Source organism: Rattus norvegicus, chromosome 14, assembly GCF_036323735.1.
Source record: "Rattus norvegicus strain BN/NHsdMcwi chromosome 14, GRCr8, whole genome shotgun sequence".
NCBI classification, from domain to species: domain Eukaryota; kingdom Metazoa; phylum Chordata; class Mammalia; order Rodentia; family Muridae; genus Rattus; species Rattus norvegicus.
In genome coordinates this window covers 9,545,034-9,566,793 of record NC_086032.1, presented here as the reverse complement: position 1 = coordinate 9,566,793, position 21,760 = coordinate 9,545,034, and the positions used below count along the sequence as shown (strand labels likewise).

Genomic DNA, 21,760 nt, shown 5'->3' with positions numbered 1-21,760 from the left:
CATCTCTCCACTGCAAATATGGTTCTAATCACAAGCAAGCTAAATTAATGTGTACAGATAGACTTAGGTAAGCAGGAAATTCTCCCTAGAAGAATTACATGTATGCCCAACGCTGGTTCAGGCCACATCGGTCTTTCTACTCCTGTACTTGAACACAAGCAGAGTATGACTACACAGAATCTGTCCAAGTTTGGTGGCCATGAGGGGAGGAGGAACTTAGTGCACTGGTCAGAGTGGGTACCTGTGCAGCTCAGGACTAGGCCCTCGGTGCTAGGCACACTGCTCAGAGGAAGTGTGAACATGGACCATGCACCAAGCGTCACGGGCTGCCAAGCACAGTTAGAAGAGGACAGCATGGACTAAGCCAAGGAAGCCCCAGGTGCCTAAGCTGTCCCCTGGCTTGCCTGCCTCATCCTCCCAGGCATGGGGACTACAGTTGTGTGCCACCCACAGCACAGAGTAAGGCTACAGCTGTGTGCCACCCACAGCGCAGAGTAAGGCTACAGCTGTGTGCCACCCACAGCACGGAGTAAGGTTTTGCTGCACTCTCTACCTTCCCTCCTTTTCCCATGGATTAGAAGAAAACTTGATGTCATGCGTTTATATACATTAACCGGCAAGCTTTGCCCTTAAAGTCACTCGTTAGGGGTGGTGCGCTCCATGTGGTACAGACAAAGACAGGAGCTTCCTCCGTTACCTTCTTCTTCTTCGGTACTCTGTTCAAAGCGGGAGGATCATTCCAACCATTCTGAGGACCTAGAACAGAAGACATTTTCCTTCAGAACCCTGAAAATTCTCCTTAACTGTGAGATAACCAACACACAGGCTCTCCCAATCAGCCGGGGGTCACACAGGGCTGGCCTTAGGGAACATGTCCTGATAGCATTGCTGTGTAAAGGGACTGTCCTAAGCTTCAGGCCTAAGTCCTTATGTCTAAACTGACACCCAGCCTTCAAAGTCAGCTCTCTCTGCTCTCCTGATAAAGGGAGAACAGGCTGGCAGAGTTGCTTCTGCACGGCTCTGTCATACTTGATGTACAAGGAGGGTAAAGGCGAGAGCCCTCCACACATGCTGGACAGACGCTGGACAGGGTTCTATTTTTAAACAAAGTTTCCAGTCAGGAAGCAACTCATGATGGAATGTCTGCCCAGAACGGGAGGCCGGGTTCCATGCCCAGTAACACGGGACAAACCAAAACCACAGCAGAGCCAACTACAGAATAGCGGCAGTAATTCTCATCATTCCCTGCCTTATGAAACCATGATCCCACACAGTGGGCTTCCTCGGACTGAAAACCAATATGCCGGCATCTCAGAGTAAGAGGCAGCCATCAGTAGAGCTCACATTTTAGTAACAGCATATTAGAAAACATGCTGAAATCGGACGGCTTCCAAATTATGGGGTGATTACTTCCACCCGAGCGTGGCAGCGGATGGGTGCTAAGGACGGTATGTGCGTGAGTGTGTGTGGACAGCAAGGGTAGGCTCTGGGGACGCCCTCCCCTGCTTGCTGAGCTGATGCGAATATTAAGTCACAATAAAATTGCTCGGCCAAGCAAAGAAACTGAACAAGGTGAGCTCCTTCCCTGAACACAATGGGCTTAGTTGCTTTGTTGTTAAACAGAACTTCTTCCAGATGCACCGTGAGGCAGGCGGGATAGGGCTCTGAACAGCCGGGAGCTGGTCCAAGCTATTGTGCCCTGTCTGTGTAACAAATCCTTGAACGGACCACCACAGGGAGGAATCACTGAAATTTCACCACCACCTCATGCTCGTAGCTGCACACACCAACCCTGTCATTATGCTAAGACAAGCAGCTTCCATGATTTAAAGCTGAGAGCATTACAGACATTTAATCACTTCCAAAATTTGATTCAATTAAGAAGCCAAATAAAAACAATTCCGATCCCATGCATTGTTAATGTCCTCTCATTGCTGTATTTAATGATTAAGTTATTTACTAAAGTATGCTTGACAACCATTCACCTTCCAATACAGATGACTGGTCTTGGAAAGACTGATTTTCTGTAGACAAAATGTAGAAGTCACTTAGACAGTATTATGGAAGACATCCTAAAATTATCACTTTATACTTTTCCTTCCCTGCTTAATAGAGCCCAGAAAAGGTAAATTAACCTCAAAGGAACAAAACTTGACAATTTTTAAAAATTTATTATTGATAGAGTCTCTAACTATCTAGCCTGGTCTGCTCTCAATGTAGCCCAAAAACTTACTTTTAAATCAAGTTATGTGAAAGAAAGTCATTAGTTTTTGATTGGCTGGGTTTTTTTGTAAATTCCTTTACATTGTATCAAATGCAACTCTTAAAACAGCACTGTCTCCTCCTCCTATGCTGTCTCTTCTAAGAGAGGTTCATCCTTCAGGTAAACCCCAGAGTTTCCCTGGTTCTTACCCTGATGGCTTCTCTACGTGACAGTGGAGCTCAGCACACCCTGAGTGCAGAGCGCTCCCCCATCTGCCTGCTTACGATATGCCACCAAGTGTGTCATGCTGGCATGAGTCAGTCATAGACCTATTGCCAACTGAGAACCTGTCCTAGTAGAGTGACTCGTGAGGCACGGTGGGACCTAATGTTATCTTTCCAGCAAGGTCGTCAGTGGCACAGTGTTGCTGTCAAGCCTCCAGGAGTGGGGAAGAGTAAACACTGACCACACTCTATCCACCATCAGGTTCTCAGGGCTGGCCAGGCCCAGGGCGGCTCAGAAGCCTGGAAGCAGGTACACTCATCAGCACACGCAGCCTTTCAGAACCCAACCAGCTTCAGTCGGCAAGGCAAGAACCAAGAAAACTGCCCTCAGCTACACGCGCCTTCCCTACCCTGTTCACGGAACAGGTAAGGGGCGAGACCACTTCTCTAGTTTCCAAGCAGATGCCTGGGAGTGGTCTGCTCTCACCAAGTACATCTGAGGAACACCTTTCACACGATCCCTAGTGACGGCACACAAGTAATAACAAAGTCAGACTCAAAGTCAGCAGTGAATCAGAACCAAATGGGCATCAGACTCTCGTGAGAACAAGTCAGCTGGCTCCAAGGCCACCGTAGTTTTCAAATTGTGTTCTCTTAGAAACAAACACAAAGTAAACCAAGGACTGGAAAAGGGAGGAAAAAGAAATCAAACAGCACCCACTCATCCTAGACTGTGAAATGGGGACCACTTTTCTGCCACAAGGGACCTGCACTGTTGCCACTTCAGCCCAGGCCTGGGGCAGCATGTGTCTTGCCTTTAATTCTGCCAATGTACCGCGATCCTCTCTCCTGCGAGAAAACCTCCAGATTATTCTCCTGAAAGTGCCACTCAGGCCACCCCACTCAGCAGCCCAGAATCTCTCACTAGACTCCGATTTTCTCACTGTATGGACTATAAACTCCTTATCCTGCTACGTGAGGCTATTCAAAATTTAACACAGATACACAATTTTATTTTCTAGGAGATACTTATAATTCATTAGAAATACCCTGTTCTTTTCGGCCTTTGCTTCTTCAGTAATCCTAATTACAGAGTATATGGGTCTGTTAAGAACTGACTGAATAAATGTTTTGCTAACCGCATGTCTATCTCTCTGAACCTATGCCACATAATCTCATATACTAACAGGAAGCTTGGAAATCTGGAGGATCTAACGGTAATTATCCACTGGTCAACTGGAATTTCTAAATCTCAAAGCCATGATCCAAGACACATTACAATTTGACAAAGTTTCTAGCCACAATTATGTAACTTCAACAGCATCTTTAGGAACTCCAAACAGAAGCATGGTGAGTGACTGCGACTGAGAGGTAGGAAGGCTCACATGCAGGAGGTGAGCAGGCAGCGAGCCAGACACAGTGCATGCTGAACCCCCGGGAAGTAGTGTGCGTGCTCTTCCCATTGGCCACTCTGCCTGTCAGCCAGGGTACAACTGTACAGCGGACATAACCTCGTGCGTGGCAAACCTACTTCTGCCTAACAGTGCTGGGCACTGTTAAGTTTCTATGCTGACACGAAGCTCCAACATCCGGCACAGAGCGAGCAGGCACAACGTGTGAGCTCCCAGACTGTTCACCACACTTAGAAGCTCCTGTTTCCTCACCCACAATCTTAACAAGACTAAGAGGTTCTGTTTCTCAGGGCTGTGAGGACCAAAGGCAAGACATACAACAAATGCCAGATCATGCTCTGGGCATTTTAATAAAAGTGAGTTCCTCTTCCTGCGTGAACCTGTTCCTACCACTTAAGAGGACGTCTGCGTGAACCCCCGCTATCTTTGACTGAAGAGTCTTACTCAGCTGCTCAGAATGGTTGCTTATCTAGGTTTAAAGGGCATTTCTGGAACTCTGTGAGCTAGCAGTCATTTCTAAACCATGACACCCTAAGGTGTGTCTGTGTGTGTTACTGAAATGAATGTGCAGTCTCTCCTTCTGTGTAGTTTTCTCTTGCATGCTCAACTTTGCCCACAGTTATTAAGTGGAACGCTAATCTGTAAGCAATCCACGTTATATGGACTACCCTTACCTCGGTTAGCAAGGCCCCAAACTGAAGACTGGATCGATGCTGGCAAGTTATTAGTCTGCTGTCGATCTCTCACTACTCTTAGTTAATAGCTGGTTTATCACACACAGGCCTGGTGGTGTTTGATACCAAACACCCACTCCCACACCCACAAATAAAGCCAAGGCAACCCAAGTCTCCAAAATCCTTGTAGTGTGACACTTTTGCTCTTTGGATGTTAATATTACATATTAGAAAACAGGGAAAGAGGTGTGTTTATAATTCTGGGATCGATTACAAGATTTTAGAAATAGTAATATTTTTTAAATATTTTATATCCATATTTTTGTATTTATTTGAAAAGAATGCTTCTACCACAAGCTTATGATACTTTTATCAGTTAGTTACTGCTTAGCATTTAAACCAGAAAACTATACAATAGACTCTCCCAGAATGGTTTCAGGATCAGGGTTAAACAGTCTTACTCCATCCTCTTGCCTCACTAGTTTGAACACCCGTTATACCCTGAAGAGGGTCCTACCAAATGCTGACGAACTGGGGCCTTATTGTGAGCTTTCTTTATCGTCTCACAGTTATTTAGTTGTGTTTATGGCGGTCAGAGGACAACCTTCAGAAGCCAGGTCTCTCTAAGGATGCCGAGCACACGTCAGCTCCTTAAAGAAATGGGTTGGAGATACAGCTCAGCAGAGAGCACTCCACTAGTGCCCGAGGCCTGTGTTCAATTCCCAGGATGCCCCTGCACCCCCGGCCCCTGCCCTCCAAAGTTCTGCATTTAACCTAACAGCGCCCACTAAGTCTGATATCGATATCATCCGTCTTGCCAGCTAATTTTCTGCCTTTGAAAGTAAGTGCAGCAGCGGGTTATACAGCCTTAGTATTGTGAAGCGCTAGTCCAAGGTTTTCTCCATTTAGTAGCTGACATTCACTCATGCAAAGGTTTAGAATTCATTTTAAGAACTCAATGACACCTCACGTTACTCAGCTCACAAGCACTTGGAAATAAGGCCCCTCCACCCACCCTTCTGCTCCTCCAACAGGAGGCCCAAGCAAATCCCTTCCGAGCGCAGACCTGTTCTCTGGGACGCAGGCAGCTCACTGGCAGCAGGCGGTGTACCTGTTGTTCCAGGAGGCAGTGCATAAGCTGAAGATGACGGTGGAGCTCCTGGTCCGCCATGCTGGAAGGACGCTCCAGAGGAAGGGGGAGGGGGAAGAGGAGCAGAGCTGGAGGTAGGGGAGGAGGCTGGCTGTGCTGTGTACATCTGAGGCTGCCCGGAGTAGGAAGCGACAGGAGATACGTATGGGGCGTTAGGGTAAGCGTTAGAAGCAGGAGGAGCAACAGGCTGTTGAGGTCGATAAACTGCTGACCCCCCTGTTCCGAAGGAATACTGCTGGGCTGGCTGGTAAGCTACATCAAGGGGAAGAAACAGAAATCTTTAATTAGTTACATATCTATTCACACAGAAGTAGGAAAAAAAGTCATCGCACTATAGGAATATGGTTTTAATCACTAATCTTATACCAATAAGACCTACTTATGACTGGGGACATAGCTCAGTGACAGAACACTTGCCTAGCATGGGAAACAACCTGGGGTCCATCTCCAGCACCTCAGAAATAAACAGTAACAGCACAGAGCCATAGTATGTTGCCTCTGAGAAACATGGACTGTGGGATCCAAGAACTGACAGCACGGCCCTTCTCTGAGACTGCCTATTTCTGTGAAGACTGCAGAGACAGCTACAAGCCACCAGGCAGGACCAGGAGGACGTGCAGACCCAGAGCTGGCAGATCAAGACTTCAGCCTCCACCCTATCCCTCCTGGCAGAGCCTGGCAGAGTAACATTGGACTAGGCAGGGGCGGGAGAGGGACGGCAGAGCCCTGCAGTGTGCGCCTAGGGTATGTGCTGCCCAGGAGCAGCACTAAGCACCGCATGAAATGTAGATTTATGTGAAGAATCCCTGCAGCCAGAAAGCCTTCATCTGGGTCAGTGGTTAGGGATCTGGGGTTTTTTTTTCTCCATCTTTATTAAATTGGGTATTTCTTATTTACATTTTGATTGTTATTCTCTTTCCCAGTTTCCAGGCCAACATCCCCCTAACCCCTCCCCCCCTTCTCCATGGTGTTCCCCTCCTCACCCTCCCCCCATTACCGCCCTCCCCCCAAAATCCCGTTCACTGGGGGTTCAGTCTTGGCAGGACCAAGGGCTTCCCCTTCCACTGGTGCCCTTAATAGGCTATTCATTGGCATCTGGGTTTTTTAATAGTTGTTTAATCTTAAAATTTCCCCATTTTATGTAGGTTCTTTGTTTCTAGTTGTAAAAGTAGTTTTTGGGGGGTTGTTTTGTTTTGTTTCTTCTTTTGAGAAAAGGTCGCTTTACATAGCCTTGGATGTCCTGGAACTATGGAGACCAGGCTGGGCTCAAACTCACAATAGGTTTGCCTGTCTGTACCCCCTGGGGATGGGATTAAAGGCGTGCAACTCTCCCTGGTTGTACTTTTTATTTTTTTCAAGTGTAAGCATTCTCTTTGTCAAAGTCCACAGAATATACAAGTCTAAGAGTGTACACACATATAAAGTATGGGCTGGGCTTTGGCACAACAAGACAGCATCATTTGTTCACTGCTGCAAAACATACACTATGCGGAGCAGGATGCAAAGAGTATATGGGCGAGCATATGTGGGTGCCCTGTACTTTCTGCTTGATTTTGCTGTAAAGCTAATTTTTAAAAGTCTACACTAAATCAATAAAACCAGCAATAATAAATAAAATGGAAACCAACAATAATAAATATAAAGACAAAAAATAAAACCACAAATGTCCTATGAACCATCTTGCCAAAACTGTGGTTTGTATCATGTCTGGAGAAAGAATAAATACTGGCTAATTTCTGCAGCTCTACACCAAACCACAAGACACAGTGTCCATTCTACAGGCCTTGTACCCGACCAGAAACAGAGGGCACCGGCGCCCTGTACAGGGTGACACAGCAGCTACTTTACAACTAACTCCCCCCCCCCCCCCCCCCGTCTATCCCCCCTTCTCCCCCTCTCCTTAGACTGAGTGGCGTCCTAGCCCCTGATTCCATCTGTCAGAATTGGCTAAGGCTTTGTTGCCCGTGAAGGAGGGAGGCTCTGTGAAGAGCCCGAGGCTCTGCTACTTACGCTGCGGCTGCGGATAAGGTGGTGGCTGGCTGTGCATGTGGCCTGGAGACGTCGGCAGTGGGGCAGGGCTATTTGGAACAACGTTGCCATGCATTATGAAACCTGGAGGTGGAGGATTCCCTCCCTGGGAAATGAGAAGAGTAAAGTGAAGATTATAACTGGGGCCCAGTCTCACCCATAGCCTTGCAGTCTCTGAAAGGGAACTGGTTACAGGAGAAAGCTGCACTCTGCCTACACTATCTTGCTCACAACACGTTGAGTGACCTGAACTGACTGCAGGGAAGGACAACAGCAGTGCTCATGTCGGGGCCGAGAGCACTGTGCTAACACCAGGTCCCTCTCTACCAACTTCCACGGACTGCCCCGGACCCTGGAGACGATGTCATAAGGGGACTTGGTTTTCTTCCATTTCTGCAATGCTTACAAGAAAGAGAAACATCTTGAGAAAATTCAATTTAAACCATTATTTGAACCTTGGTTGAGATTTTTCTAGCTCAAGTAAATTTAGAACTGCAGAAGAAGAGAAAGGATGAGAAAATAAATTAATAGCACAAAACTTGCCACTTGTATCCCACAAGCAATAGAGTGCAGCGAGCAGGTAGGTGGATGCAGAGTAGGGACTGGAGAGGAGCGAGGGAGGGGCAGGCATAGAATCATCAGGTAATCAGGTGACAGCTACAGAGTGTTCTACACAGTCAGTGAGCACATATACCTGTGTGTCAGAGGGACAGGCTGCAGGTGGATGGCTGGGGAGGGCAGTGGGAGTTCTGTCACTCCAGGTAGTGACAGTAGGGGCAATTCTAACCTGAATTGAACAAAGAAATACCAATCACAGAAAATAAAAAATAAAAACGTTAAAAAGAAGAAACAAACAACTCAAAAGGGCTTAGTAGCAGGATGCAAAGCAAAGTAGAAGCTGTAAGATTATACATAGCAAAGCAGGGCGTCCAGGGCTGCCTGGGTCCAAAGGGAAAACAACAGAACAGGCAGAGGGGGGAGGAAAGGCAGTGTGAGAACCTTGGTCAGCACAAGAACAAGCCCATTCAAGGGTATATGAGGCAGGCTGGAGAGGCAGTTCAGTGGTTAAGAGCACTGGCTACTCTTCCAGAGGACCGGGGTTCAACTCCCCAACACCCATAGGAGAGATCACAACTGTCTGTGACTCCAGCCCCAGGGGATCTGGTGTACATGCAGAGAAAACATTCGTTAGCACATAAAAAGTAAATACACACATAAGTAAATAATAAGAAGAGTGAGTGGGAAGAGGTCCTTAGGGAGGGAGAGAACTCGGGAGCTGAGTAACGCACTTCCGTGCTACCAGTGATCAACAACATGCTGCCTCAGGCCATTCGCGGCTTCCCTAGAAGGTCAGTCATCCAGCCAATCCCACAGATGGATAAACACTACAGCTTACTCCTCTAAGGCCAGCCTTACTACGTGGTGACTTTAAGGTCTGTACACAGGACTCCCTGGTCATGGGGTTAAGACTGAGCTGGCCTCTACGACACCATGCGCTTACTCTCAAGGTCAGTCTAAAAGTTTTCCTAAAACCTTCTTTTTGGAAGGTTTATTTATTTATTTCATGTATATGAGTACACTGTAGCTGTCCTCAGACACACCAGAAGAGGGCAGCGGATCCCATTACAGATGGTTGTGAGCCACCATGTGGTTGCTGGGAATTGAACTCAGGACCTCTGGAAGAACAGTCAGTGCTCTTAACTGCTGAGCCATCTCTCCAGGCCTTCTTAAAACTGTTTTAAGCCATCACAATCCTTTTTGGTATGCGAATCTTTACAGAACTCTAGCACAGACATATATGCATATAAAATAACTCCACTCTCTCCCCTTCCACCTGCAAACACTACTTTAAAACTCCACGCCACCATCCTCACCGATCCAGCAAGAAACTCCCTGCTTCCTTTGATGGAACTTACCTACTTTTCTTAAAATACAACACTGGTAAAAGTGAAACAGTTTCTTTGTGATTTTGTTGTTGTTTTATTTTGAGACTGGATCTCAATATGTGGTTGGCCTGGAACTCACTATGGACATAAGGCTGGCCTCGAACTCACAGAGATTCACCTGCTTCTGCCTCCTCAGTGAACGTAAATATTCAAGTGATGCACTACTATGCCCAGCAAAATTCAAGTCTTTAAATGCTTTTAGCACTTCTCAGAAAGTGAGACAAGCCAAAGGCACAAAGAGTAAGTGTCCTCCTCTTCCAGTGTAGAGCAAGCCTGCTCTATGGAGTACCTCAAGAACAGCTTAGTCTGACCACTGGGTGACTGGAAATGTTAAACAAAGGTTAGCCTTCAGCCATGACATCTCTGTGCCTTGAACCCTGCAAGGCCATGTGACATCCCACCTCTCCACTGTCCCGGCTTTGTAAGTACAATGTCCATAGGGTAGGGAAATTGTGTAGCTTGTTTACCAGGATGATCCCTACAGCAAGACTGAAGCCAGGCAGTCCCAGGAGAGCTTCAATAAGTACTTGCAAAATGAATGGGGGACAACCCAGAAACCAGTGTTCTACGAAGTAAAGCTGGATCCGAGTATGATCTGATTAAGCTCTGCTCTTGTTCTGAATAAGGACTGACCGGAAGTACAAGAGAGTGTTAACTGATCCGGGTCTCTCACTACTTCAGACGTACTTTTCCTATAATGAGAAAAACCCTGCTGACCCCATCACCAAGTTGTCCTATCTGAACCGTCAACTTCACTGTAAGTCAAGACTGGACTTTATTTTTTAAAAGTATCTTCAATTTACAGATATGAAGGAAGGGCAGGAGGTGGTAGCGTACACTTTACCCCCGGTACTTCCGAGGCAGAGGCGAGCAGATCTCATGAATTCAAGGCCAGCCAGATCTACAAACTAAATTCCCGGCCAGCAAGGGCTTACATAGTAAGGTGCTGTCAAGGAAAGGAATAAAAAGACTGTCTATTGGTCTGTAAATACAAGTTTCTGTATGAAACTATAAAAACCAATACAATCACATAAGTCTAGTAATCCTATCCCAACTCGGCAGAGCCTTTAGCCAGTTCTCTTTAAACGTAAGTTGGTCCACTCAACATTCGTCGTCCGGTTACTCTTGAATCTGTGGACACGATGAACTTACCCTGGTGATGAAAAAAAGAACCAATTCATGAACTCATTCTCCCTACTTCCCTACATGCTTTGTTAAATGAGTCCAGTAGAATTTAGAGAGGGAAGTCTGACTGAGGCCGAAGAACCAGTGTCACAGAAACAACTCAGTGACAGAGGTGATTTGGGAAGCAGGTCATAAACCCCACGCAGTCCACGGAAAGTGCAACTGTGACGAGGTGTGCCCGGTGCTGGCCTTGAGGCTCTTTAACCAAGCACATTAGAACCACGCATTTGGACAGAGCCCACACGTGTCCCCTCGCCTGGACTTTGACTCACCTGGGGATAATATTGCTGACTTTGAACTCTGGACACCTGCGGGTGGCCAGCAAGCGGCCCGGGCCCGCCCTTGGGCAGCGGCTGCCCCTCGTAGGAGCTCCTAGAGGACTCCTGCCCCGGCACAGACCTGCCTTGAGCTCTGCAGAGTCTGTCACGCAGCTGCACGATATCTGGCTGCAGAAAGTAGAAGAAAACAAAACTGTGAACTGACCCAGCTATGTGGGAACGTTTGGTTATTCTTGAAGTAATCTGATCATTCAAGAGACCCCGTCAAAATTCTTACGTCTCGCATTCTAGAGGACACTGCTACTCATGAGTCAACATCCTGGACTGGCACCAAAGGACAGAGACACACGGGACAACTTGTCAGTTCAGAGGCAGGGTTTGAGCCTGAGGCACCTCTTGGTTAGGGCACCGGTTATCATCCCGCTCTTTGGGTGTTTTCCGGCAGGAACAGTGCTCTCAAATGACAGACTACGTAAACCACGCAACTGACCAAAAGCTCACCCTGACGTAGCCAGTGAGGGAGAAAGGAGCCAACAGAGTAATTAAGAGACATCCTTCGAAGAATTAAAGGAGAAAGACATTGAATTCAAATTTGGACCTCTTTTGGATTCACAACTACATAGATCTATAAAATTGATCTATCTATATAGAGATATAGATTTTATCTATATAGAGATAGATGGATGATTTAGAGAAATTGGCAAAAAGTTAAAAAGCAACAAGCTACAAGGCTTCAGAAATAGTTCAGTACCTTTAAAAAAGAAAAATACTGCCTTTAGTCCTAGCACCGAGGAGGCAAAGGCAGTCAGACCCCTGCATGCATGTCTGTGCACTGTGTCCTAACTAGTACCTGAGGAGGTCAGAGGAGGGCATCAGAGCCCTAGGAATGGAGGAACAGATGGTTTGGGCTACCCTGTGGGTTATTTAGAAGTGGTCTAGCAGCTGAGCCATCTCTCCAGCTCTAGTATCTTGAAAACTGTGAAGTCTAATAAACTGTTAAGGTTAGGGTTGCTAGGGAGGGGAGCTGTAAAGACAGCTCAGCAGTTACTGCTCACCCGGAGGACCCCCATGCTACAATTCAGGCTCCAAGAAACCTGATGCTGTCTTCTGGCCTCAGAGGTACCTGCATTCTCTGTCTGCCTCTGTCTCTCACAGGGACTCATTGAGTCAGACGTTCTGTCACACGAGCTGGCCCCAGATGCCTCCCACGTCTGCGTCAACAGGCACAAGGCACAGTGAGTGCCGAGGAGCCACTGCCCCTCATGCCTGCACAGCGAGCACTGTATCAACTGAGCAGCCCTGAGCGCCATGTTTGTAAGGCACTGTGTATGTATGGGGGTGTACAACAGCAGCAAAACCTCTCAAGAGGCCACGGAGACACAGGAGACAGACAGGGATATCAGAGGAAGATTCTTTTCTAAAGTTCATTAAAGTCCAAAGCACAGCATGAAGAAAAATCCATTGAGAATATATGTGATTATATGTGATTAGCCCACAAGACGGCTCAGCAGACAGGACAAGCAAGGGCGCTACAAATCCGAAGACCTGACTTGGCTCTCGGGGTCCCACATGGCTGGAGAGAGCCGACACCTCTGATCTCCATGACGGCCACGGACCATGCATTGTGCCTCACACTGACTATTGGTTAAAGTCCCCGCAACTACCTCAGCGGAAGCTGGGGACAAGGAATCCAAATCCTGCCTTCACCACACAGAGTTCTGAGATCTTGTCTCAAGACACATACAAGAAAGTATAATCTTAAGTGATACTAAAAGTAAAGGGGTTAATTTTATGATTAGATGACCTAGAGGTCTAAGTCAGTCTTAAGGTAAAAGGTCGTATACAACAATACAATGAGACCAACTGGGCACAGTGGCACACATCTGTAATCACAGCCCTGGGAAGGTAGAGGCAAGAGGATCACAAGTTCAAAGTCACCCTCAGTCTTATGATAGTTAAGTTCAAGACCAGCCTGGAAATATGAGATTCTAAAAAGTAAGTTGGGCATAATCCCAGCACTAGGGAGGCAGAGGCAGGCGTCTCTAAATTTGAGGCCAGCCAGGTTTACAAAGGGAGCTCTGGGTCCTGTCTCAAAAACAAAACAAAACAACAAAGACGGACTCTCACACCAATTACCTGGTTGGTGTTGTCAGGCAGAAACGCCAAGGCCGCGGCAATACTGCCCTGGGCTGCCAACAAGTTGGCATACTGACTCATCTTCTCGGCCAGAAGAGCCCCGACAGTGTTCGTGTCCAGGGCTTGCGTGAGCTGTACAGCTTTTCGGAGGATGACAACTTTCTCAATCAGATCCTACATGAGAAAAGGGAGGAGGAGGAGGTGATCATAGACTCCAACACATGTGCATGAAAGACACCAGGAGAGAAACAGGGTCAGTAAACTCCCAAAGTCTACCAGAAGTACAGCGCCTGCTCTCTCCCTACTTGAAGAACATACAAGAACCGAGCGCCATCTGGATGATGGGGGGGGGGGGGGGGCGGAGGAGGAGGGAAAGGGGGGGGAGAAGGTTGCAGTGACGACAGTCCGCCTCTCATGGACAAAGTGCAGATCACTATCTTGTAAGCATCCTCCACCTGCCAGACATCTGTCCAACGATCTCAGACACAAAGACATGCAGACTACAGGTGATGGCAGGTGCCCAGCAGCAGAGAAGGAGCCGTCTGCGAGCACAGTATGCACGTTTCCAGCACCAGCATCACTCCATGCAGCCTCACGAGAGGTCCGTGAGCTCCGATGTCCAATTCCCTCCAAAGGCTGGCTCTACTGGGGAGTGGTGCATCCTGGGAGAAGTGGGGCCTAGTGGAGGCCCTAGTGGAGGTCATTGCTCTGCTGCCTCCTGTGGCTGAGCCATGTGCTCCTGTCATAAATGCTGCCCTTGCCAGAGACCTGAAGCCACGAGCTACCTACTCAACCTATGACAGGACTCTCCAAATCATGGACCCAAATAAAGGCCTCTCCCTGTAAAAAGGAACAGGTCCAGTCATTTTACCACAATAATGCAGACCCACTAATAGGATTGCAGAACTGTTCGTGGACAGCAGGCCTTGTAATGGGAGCTCTGCTCTGAAATCCAGAGGTGGGAAACATGTTACTTCTCAGAAGCACTGGGAGGCAAAAGCTTGATTTTTAAAAAACAAAAAAATTGACTTTTAGTCTCAAAAAAATGATCTGTAAAACAATGACTCTGGATAAATATTTTTTTCCAAACCAAAAAGTAAATACTACACTGAGACACTGTAAGACACCCGCACACTGAGCCACTGTAAGACGGCCCACCGGGGTCTGGGGGATTTAAGCTCTACTCGAGGCCTAGTGTCCACAGTCTGCCTCAATCTCTAGCCTGTGGCACAGCTAACCGGAGTTCCGTCATCTCCTGATCATAACTACTCTCCTCAGTGTTGGAATGCCTCCCGCTCTCCAGCCCACACTGTGCTCTCTGCCAGAGGGAGGAGCGAAACCCTGGGCTTCTTGATGTTCCTGTCACCCACTGCTCCAGGAAACCGCCACACGCCAGCTGGCCGACAGCTCATCGCACACCTGGCTTCCTCAAAGATGACAATGAGCACAGATGATGCATCCAGAGACCCTAAGACAGGGGACAGCAGCAAGCGTCGAGAACAAAAGCATTTAGCTCAACCCTACGTCAGCTGAGGGCACACTAAAACATAAGCACCTTGTGTTGCAAAGATACTGACCTGGAGAGACAAGGGGTTGCTACCATCTTGAGCTTTGGTCCAACAAGCAACTAATCTCTCTACATTCCCGGCACAGATATAGCAGAGGCAGGCCTGAGTCCGCAGGAGGCTGTCTCCTTCACTTTCAAGCCTGGCTCCCAAGAGATCTGCAAATCAAGAGAAAAGCAAGGTAAGAGGATACCCACCTCCATCTGTGTGGGGCTGTGAGCAGCTCAGCAGTGTCTCCAGAAGCATGGAGTAAAGACAGAGAGACCCCAATCAGTCCAAGTGCTCAGTGAACATTTACTTGTTAAATGGCTGGAGATGAGCAGCACAGCAAATACCGTAGAAGACCCTGTGTCTAACTACAGAACTGCTCTCCAGCAAGGAGATTAGAAAGAACAATAAATGGGAAAAATTAAATGTAAAACTCCAAGTGCACACACTGAAGAAATCGTCAGTGGCGGCTCGATGTACCACAGACAGTTTCCGAGCAAGCCAGTGAGAAAGCTGTGTGTCCGCAGCCATCCAGTCAGCCTGGCCTGCAAACTGTTACATTACACATCGATTCCCAACCAGCATCCGTTAACAACTGCGTATGTGCCAATTAAAGATGAATAAAACGGCCTAGCAAGCGCAAGGCCCTGGGTTCGGTCCCCAGCTCCGAAAAAAAGAATAAAAAAAAAAAAAAAAGATGAATAAAACGAGACTTAGGAAATGATCTTTCCTCGCTCACAAGCTACTAAGTGGCAGAGGTCAATCTTACATTCTGCTCTGTCCAAAACCACTATCATGAAGAGATTACTTTTAAATGACATGTTCACTCCCCCTCCTCCTGTCTGTCTCCCCCTCCCTCTCTCCCTCCCTCCCTACCATGTTAGTGAGCAGCTAGCACTGAGCACTGCCTACCTTTGTATTTTATAACTCTTAGCTGTGATTAGACAAAGCTTTCTAGTCAAACTCCTGAAGCGTGCGGTGCACCGGCCGCCTATGTAACAGTTCCCGGCAGAGCCTGCTTCTTACCACACAGGGCGGAGAACTCATCTGGCTTAGCATAAGTGAGGACCGCAGCTAAAGCCTCTCTCCAATTTTTAAGATCACAGGATTCAACAATCTCCTTCCAGTTCTTCATCACCACCGCAGTGATAAGCTTGGGAAAGGGAACAGCAGAAAACATGAGGATGAGCTAACCTACACTCCTGCAGTGCTGTGGTCTAACCTAGGGCAATCACTGCCGCTGTGCCCCACACCTAGCCGAGCAGTCTTACCTTCTGAAGTGACTACTTATGGTTTCCATAACAACCCAAACAGCAGCACAGTGAAAACATGCTTTGAAGCGAATAACAGACACCACATTTCCTTCAAGAAGAGTACAGCACTGTATGTCAAAAGGGCCTCAGAGAGAGGCACAGGACACTAAGAGGACAGACGGGTGCGCCTGGTCTCATGGACCGGGAACCGCATGGCTTCTTGGGAGACAGTATGGGAAGGACAGGGAACTTCATAAGGAAAGGTCAATACCAGGGCGGGGCCAGCGTGTGAGATGCAAAGCAGCAGAGTCTGCGTCTGCGCCTGCGTCAAGGCTAACAACCCAAGGTCAGTCCCAGGGCCTCCACAAGCACTCCATGGCATATGTGCATGCATGTGTGCACACACGAAAACATCAATTTAAAAACCCCGAGCCTTCAAGGCCTACATGCAGCCATCCTGACAGCACAGAGGAGCACGGACGAGGCCTGGGGATAGCCACCTCTGAGACTCAGTGCTGTAATGACTTTACAACAGCAGTGCCCACGCGGGGCATGATGGTGCACACCTTTAATCCCAACACTAAGGAGGCAGAGGCAGTGGATCCAGGCCAGCCAGGAATACACAGAGAAACCTCGAAAAAAGCTCTGGAAAAAATTTTTCCAAAACTTCTTTTCTGAGACATGGAAAATAACATCAAGCTTAAAAGTGCTAAGAGCTATGCCAGAGATCCAGTAACTGAACGGTCAGAACTGCACAGGTCGTTAGGCATAACGGAGGTTTTGCTCACTATAAGCAATGCTGTCTGCCTATATGAGGAAAACAGTAAAATGAGCCTAAACATTCCCAAACCCGGACTTAATACATCTTGACCATAAAATACTGGAGAATAATTAAAAACATTTCTAACAGTCCTTAACAACGCAGAAGTTTACACCGTGACAGTGTCCGCAAAGATGACACGTGTGTCTAAGTGTGACCTTGATTCTGTCAGGAATATTCTACAGACAGGCAGAAAGGTGTATAAAGATGTGCACTAACTTCAGGAAAAGGTTAGATAACTACAATTTTTACCTTACATTTTTCTACATTAAACCTCTGGAAATGTTTTTAATTTTTTAGAAGGGAATCAAAACACTGGAATTGTTTCATATCAAAACATAAACTACCATTTCTATGCCAAATAATTTAATTCTTTACTGTATCTCATTATCAATAATAATAACAACAATAATAGGATATTCGTAAACAGAATAACAAATAATCTTATAATTCTAATACTCAGGAGGCTTAGGCAGAAGGATTGAAGGCACAAGGAAAGCCTGGGCTATTGGTGGGAAGGGCAGATTTGAGACAGGGTTTCTCTGTGTAGCCCTGGCTATCCCAGAACACATTCTATAGACCAGGCTGGTCCTGAACTCAGAGATTACCAGCCTCTGCCTCCCTCCCGAGTACTAGGATTAAAGGCATGCACCACCACACCCAGCTAATATAAAATTCTGCAAAGTATGTCTGTAGTTAAGTGTATGTGTATCCTACTGGTTATTTTGAAAAATAACGTACCCTGGTAATCTTGCTTTGGGATTTTGCAAAGTATTTCTTCTGCGTTTGAGCCAAGAGCTCCTGCCCACCTGCGATGGCTAATATGATGGCATCAGCCATTCGGTTATCGTGTAAACAAAGGTCAACTGCGCTCTCAAAATTGCCGGTCAGCAAAGCCCGGGTAATTAAACCATCAATATCTATAACAAGAAAACACAGCATCCTGTTACCAAAAACAATGACAAGAAAACTATGTGCAACAGATTTCATACACAGACAAACGGAGAAAACACAATGCGAATTTATTACTAGCAGATTAAATTTCTAAAATAAGCTGTAAACTAGGATGTATACATAGTAACACTCTGTATTAGTGAAGGTGAGGCAGGACTCACCACCCTTCCCAAGACAAGTTCTCTCTTACCCTCCCACCGACAACACATCCTAGCTATGCCTATTGGTAGACAACTGAAATCCCAGGTCTTGTGAGGATGAGACCGGAGAATTTTGAGTTTAGAATCCTCAATGGCGCCCTGTATACACACTCACACACTCACTCTCCTCCCCCCTCTGTCTGTCTAGGCTGGAAGAACACTACTCTTACGTCTATGCCGATGGACTTACCCCCACTGACGGAGATGTTAAAGGTCCCACCGCCAGCCGAGGGCAGAAAGTCACACTCCTGTTTTTCCTCTTTAATGCGCTAAAGAGATAAAAGGGTGCAAGTAAGCAAAATGGAGACCCAAATAAGTTACTGCTAAACACTGTTTATCCCTCTACCTAGACGATGCTGCACCAAGCTGTGCACACAGTTCCCACACCCAAGTTCAGACCAGAACCCGGGCCTTCCTGGGCTATTATAGTAACTCCCATGAGATGAAATAACCCAGCCAGCTGAGACACCAAATCAGGTGTGCACACTCACGACACATACAGGAAAAGCTGCTGCTGGCCAAAGGAAAGAACGTTTCTTTAGATCCCCCACTCTGATCATGTCAGGGATGCAAAACAGACATGCTTTTAATTCTAGTGTCTACAGGTTTGTCTATGAAATCTTTTTGTCAAAATTAAATCATGAAAACAAATCACTTGGTGTCTTCAGTACAAAAGCAAAGCAGGCCTGGGGCTGACTCGGTTACAGAGCTCGAGCCCAGCAAGTGGGTGTGGTCTTCAGAGCCACAAAAAAACAAACAAACAAAAAAGGCAGTATGAACATTGTTTTTAAATATACAAAATTAAATTGTTCATTTCGTTTTCCTTTAAATTAGATATATATATGGAACAGCACATAGCCTGGTTGTATGTGTCTATGTGTGTACACATAATCCTACATAGCCTGGTCGTATGTGTATATGTATGTACACATAGTCCCACATGGCCTGGTTGTATGTGTAAATGTGTGTACACATAATTGGAAAGGTTACAAACTGTGTAACTTAATTCAAAACTTCAACATTTCAGATCAGGGACTTGTAAGGATTATGCAGACATCCCAAGCCTTCTTTTGAATGAAAACAAAGTTAGGACATCAAACATGTACACCTGCATCTGCACGGCCTACACACCAGATGTGACATCCTTGAGCTATAGAGGGGGTCTAGCACAGGCTCACTAGGGCACAGAACTAATTACCTGCCCCTTACAGCAGAAGGCTAGTCCTCCCCCTTCCCCTTCAGTATCTGTGGTATCTAAGGAAAGCACTGCAGGTCATATTAACCACACTGACGGTGACCAGCTATCCACCCTCGGTGACCAGCTATCCACCCTCGGTAACCAGCTACCCACCCTCGCTAGCTCCGTTCACCAAGCTCCCAGAACAGTACTTTCAGGGCTGCAGATGCACAATCCGGGGGAAAAATGCAGGAGATCTGGGATGCACGAGTCCCTGGGCTTAGGACTGTACAAACAACACCATCTTTCCCATTTCTAACTTACCGTTTTCAGATGTGCTTTCTATACAAAACTAACCTTTACTTATGAACTCCTGTGATATTAGTAGGGCCCCAAATATATAATTTCTTACGTACTGAAATCCTCAAATATACAAGATACTATATGGAAAAGCAAACAATATCATCAAGACAGAAGGGAAGATTCTTTTCCCTTTTGCCTGGTTTGTTTCGAGCCTTCAGAGTCTGCACTGATGATGGCTCTTTGGCTAAGTGAACATTTCATTATCATTACTCTGAGTGTATGACCAAGAAAGTCTTTAATTTTAAGTCAGTTAATCTACCTCCACAAAAGCGAGCATGCGTGAAGGGGTCTATAATTTTTCCTAGCTATCTCCAAAACTATTTCGAAGGTTGAGGAAGATTTTACAATACTCCTTATTTTCTTCTTGACTTCTAAAAATTGATTTCAATAGAAAACATATTTTATAATCAGTTTGTAGTAGTCAAAATATTCACGAATTATGTTTGTATTTTATAGTCAAGATATATCCCTATCATAAAAGGCAATAGAAAAGTCAAAGATTAGATATGAAATAAGAACCTGATTAATTTCCAAGATTAAATAAAGTTAAAAAGCAAGCGAAGTAAATTCTAGAATTAGTTGTTAGTTGTGGGGAGGGGGAGAAAGGAAGAGAATCAATGGAAACAAATTACTGACACAAGTTTGTATTCAAGGTCTCTTCCCATTGGGTTCAGGAGTTACCCAGCAGCTAAGGACATGCAGTCATCATCGCAATGGCTTTAGTGTTGTAACATACTCTACTTGTGTTCCGAGTTCGGGACTAATTTAGGGGCCTCCAGCCCTGACAGTAAGCTACACAAGGAAAAGCATTAACGACGTGCAAGGCAACTGCACTTCCAAAGAAAACATCTCTTCAGTTTAGCGTCTGGCAGCCTCCTGAGCCAGTTAAGGAACTCTCACATCGACTGCTAATTTTAAGCCACACAGTCCAGAAGCAGGACCATGGAACTAACGCACAGAGATACTCCTGTTAGGTGAAGTAAAGACTCTTAACCTAAACATACCTGAGAAAACAATACATCACACACAGTTGGCAAAAATTAGTCAAGAATGCCCAACGTTTCAAGTGAGATCCACAATTATCACAGTTGTCCAATAGAATAGAAAGACTCAGTACCTCTCCCAGGAGCTGCCCTTCCTCGGCAGGGCTCTCCTCCCCATCACTCTGCGCTACTCGGTCAGAGTCCTTAAGAGCCTTTGGTACATAAAACAATCAGAGGAAGTTGAGGAGGGTAGCATTAGAGGTCATTAGTAATAAAGAGAGACAAAGACCCAACCAACCACATCCGCAGCTTGATCATAAGGAGCACCAGGCAAATTTATTCCAGAAACAACATTAAAAAGGGAAGCAAGAACTATCCCTGTTAACCCCTTCCTTCTGTTACTACACGTCACATGACACACAAGGGCTTTTCCTTAGGTATCAGAGCAGGCACTGGCTCGGTTTCCCTTTTATAAACTTCAAATAGACCAAGAGTGACATGCTTTAACAGCTCAACTTAAGGTGAGCATTAGGGATGGACTAACATTCTTAGAACTGGTAGTTTTTAAACCAGGAAGCACAAGACAGATCAACTTCTCAGGTTACCCTTCATTCTAAGCAAAGTCACAAAACAGCTATTTTTACAGCCTTCTTACCACATCGGATCCGTCCACTCTGTTCAAGGCCAAAGCAATCTGAAATGAAAATAACAACTCACCTACTGAATGGAATTCTAGATCTGGGCGAACAGCAAGGTTACCCCATTCTCACCGGAACCCCGGTTCTCACCAGGGAAGGTTAGCATCACCCCATTCTCACCAGAACCCCGATTCTCACCAGGGAAGGTTAGCGCTACCCCATTCTCACCAGAACCCCGGTTCTCACCGGGGATGGTCAGCGCTACCCCACTCTCATCAGAACCCCGGTTCTCACCGGGGATGGTCAGCGTTACCCCACTCTCACCGGAACCCCGGTTCTCACTGGGGACGGATGTTTAGGGAAGGAGCGTCATGGCTTTGCTGGCTCTAGCTTCCTCACATGGAATCCCACTGCTGAGATATCAACTCTGCTGTCTAATCAAAGCCAACCTTGAAAGAACACGCTTTCTCCTGCTGTGTTTTAAATAGCTAGAAGTAGCTTTTTGGTTTGTTGCTGTTTGTTCTTTAACTGGGGCTCACTATGCAGCCCTGGCTGGCCTGGAACTCAGAGATCCTAGGCCTCC

At 46.5% G+C, this 21,760-nt stretch overlaps 1 protein-coding gene across 36 annotated transcripts in view; it reads right to left on the bottom strand.

The window, feature by feature from the left end:
- Sec31a (SEC31 homolog A, COPII coat complex component) overlaps positions 1-21,760 on the bottom strand; it is a 54,925-nt gene that overhangs the window by 6,786 nt on the left and 26,379 nt on the right. For 2 of the 36 annotated variants that reach the window (XM_006250677.4, XM_063273700.1), the window contains exons 13-25: positions 21,195-21,233; positions 20,674-20,751; positions 18,207-18,285; positions 17,604-17,782; positions 15,816-15,942; positions 14,814-14,959; positions 13,237-13,410; positions 11,095-11,268; positions 8,386-8,478; positions 7,674-7,797; positions 5,580-5,915; positions 1,986-2,024; positions 698-756 (exon numbers count right to left, since the gene is read on the bottom strand). In XM_006250677.4, coding sequence (XP_006250739.1) covers positions 698-756; positions 1,986-2,024; positions 5,580-5,915; positions 7,674-7,797; positions 8,386-8,478; positions 11,095-11,268; positions 13,237-13,410; positions 14,814-14,959; positions 15,816-15,942; positions 17,604-17,782; positions 18,207-18,285; positions 20,674-20,751; positions 21,195-21,233 — 1,647 coding nt within the window. The remainder of the gene's footprint in view (positions 1-697; positions 757-1,985; positions 2,025-5,579; positions 5,916-7,673; positions 7,798-8,385; positions 8,479-11,094; positions 11,269-13,236; positions 13,411-14,813; positions 14,960-15,815; positions 15,943-17,603; positions 17,783-18,206; positions 18,286-20,673; positions 20,752-21,194; positions 21,234-21,760) is intronic. The other 34 variants (XM_063273696.1, XM_006250681.5, XM_063273698.1 and 31 more) reach the window with 25 other exon arrangements.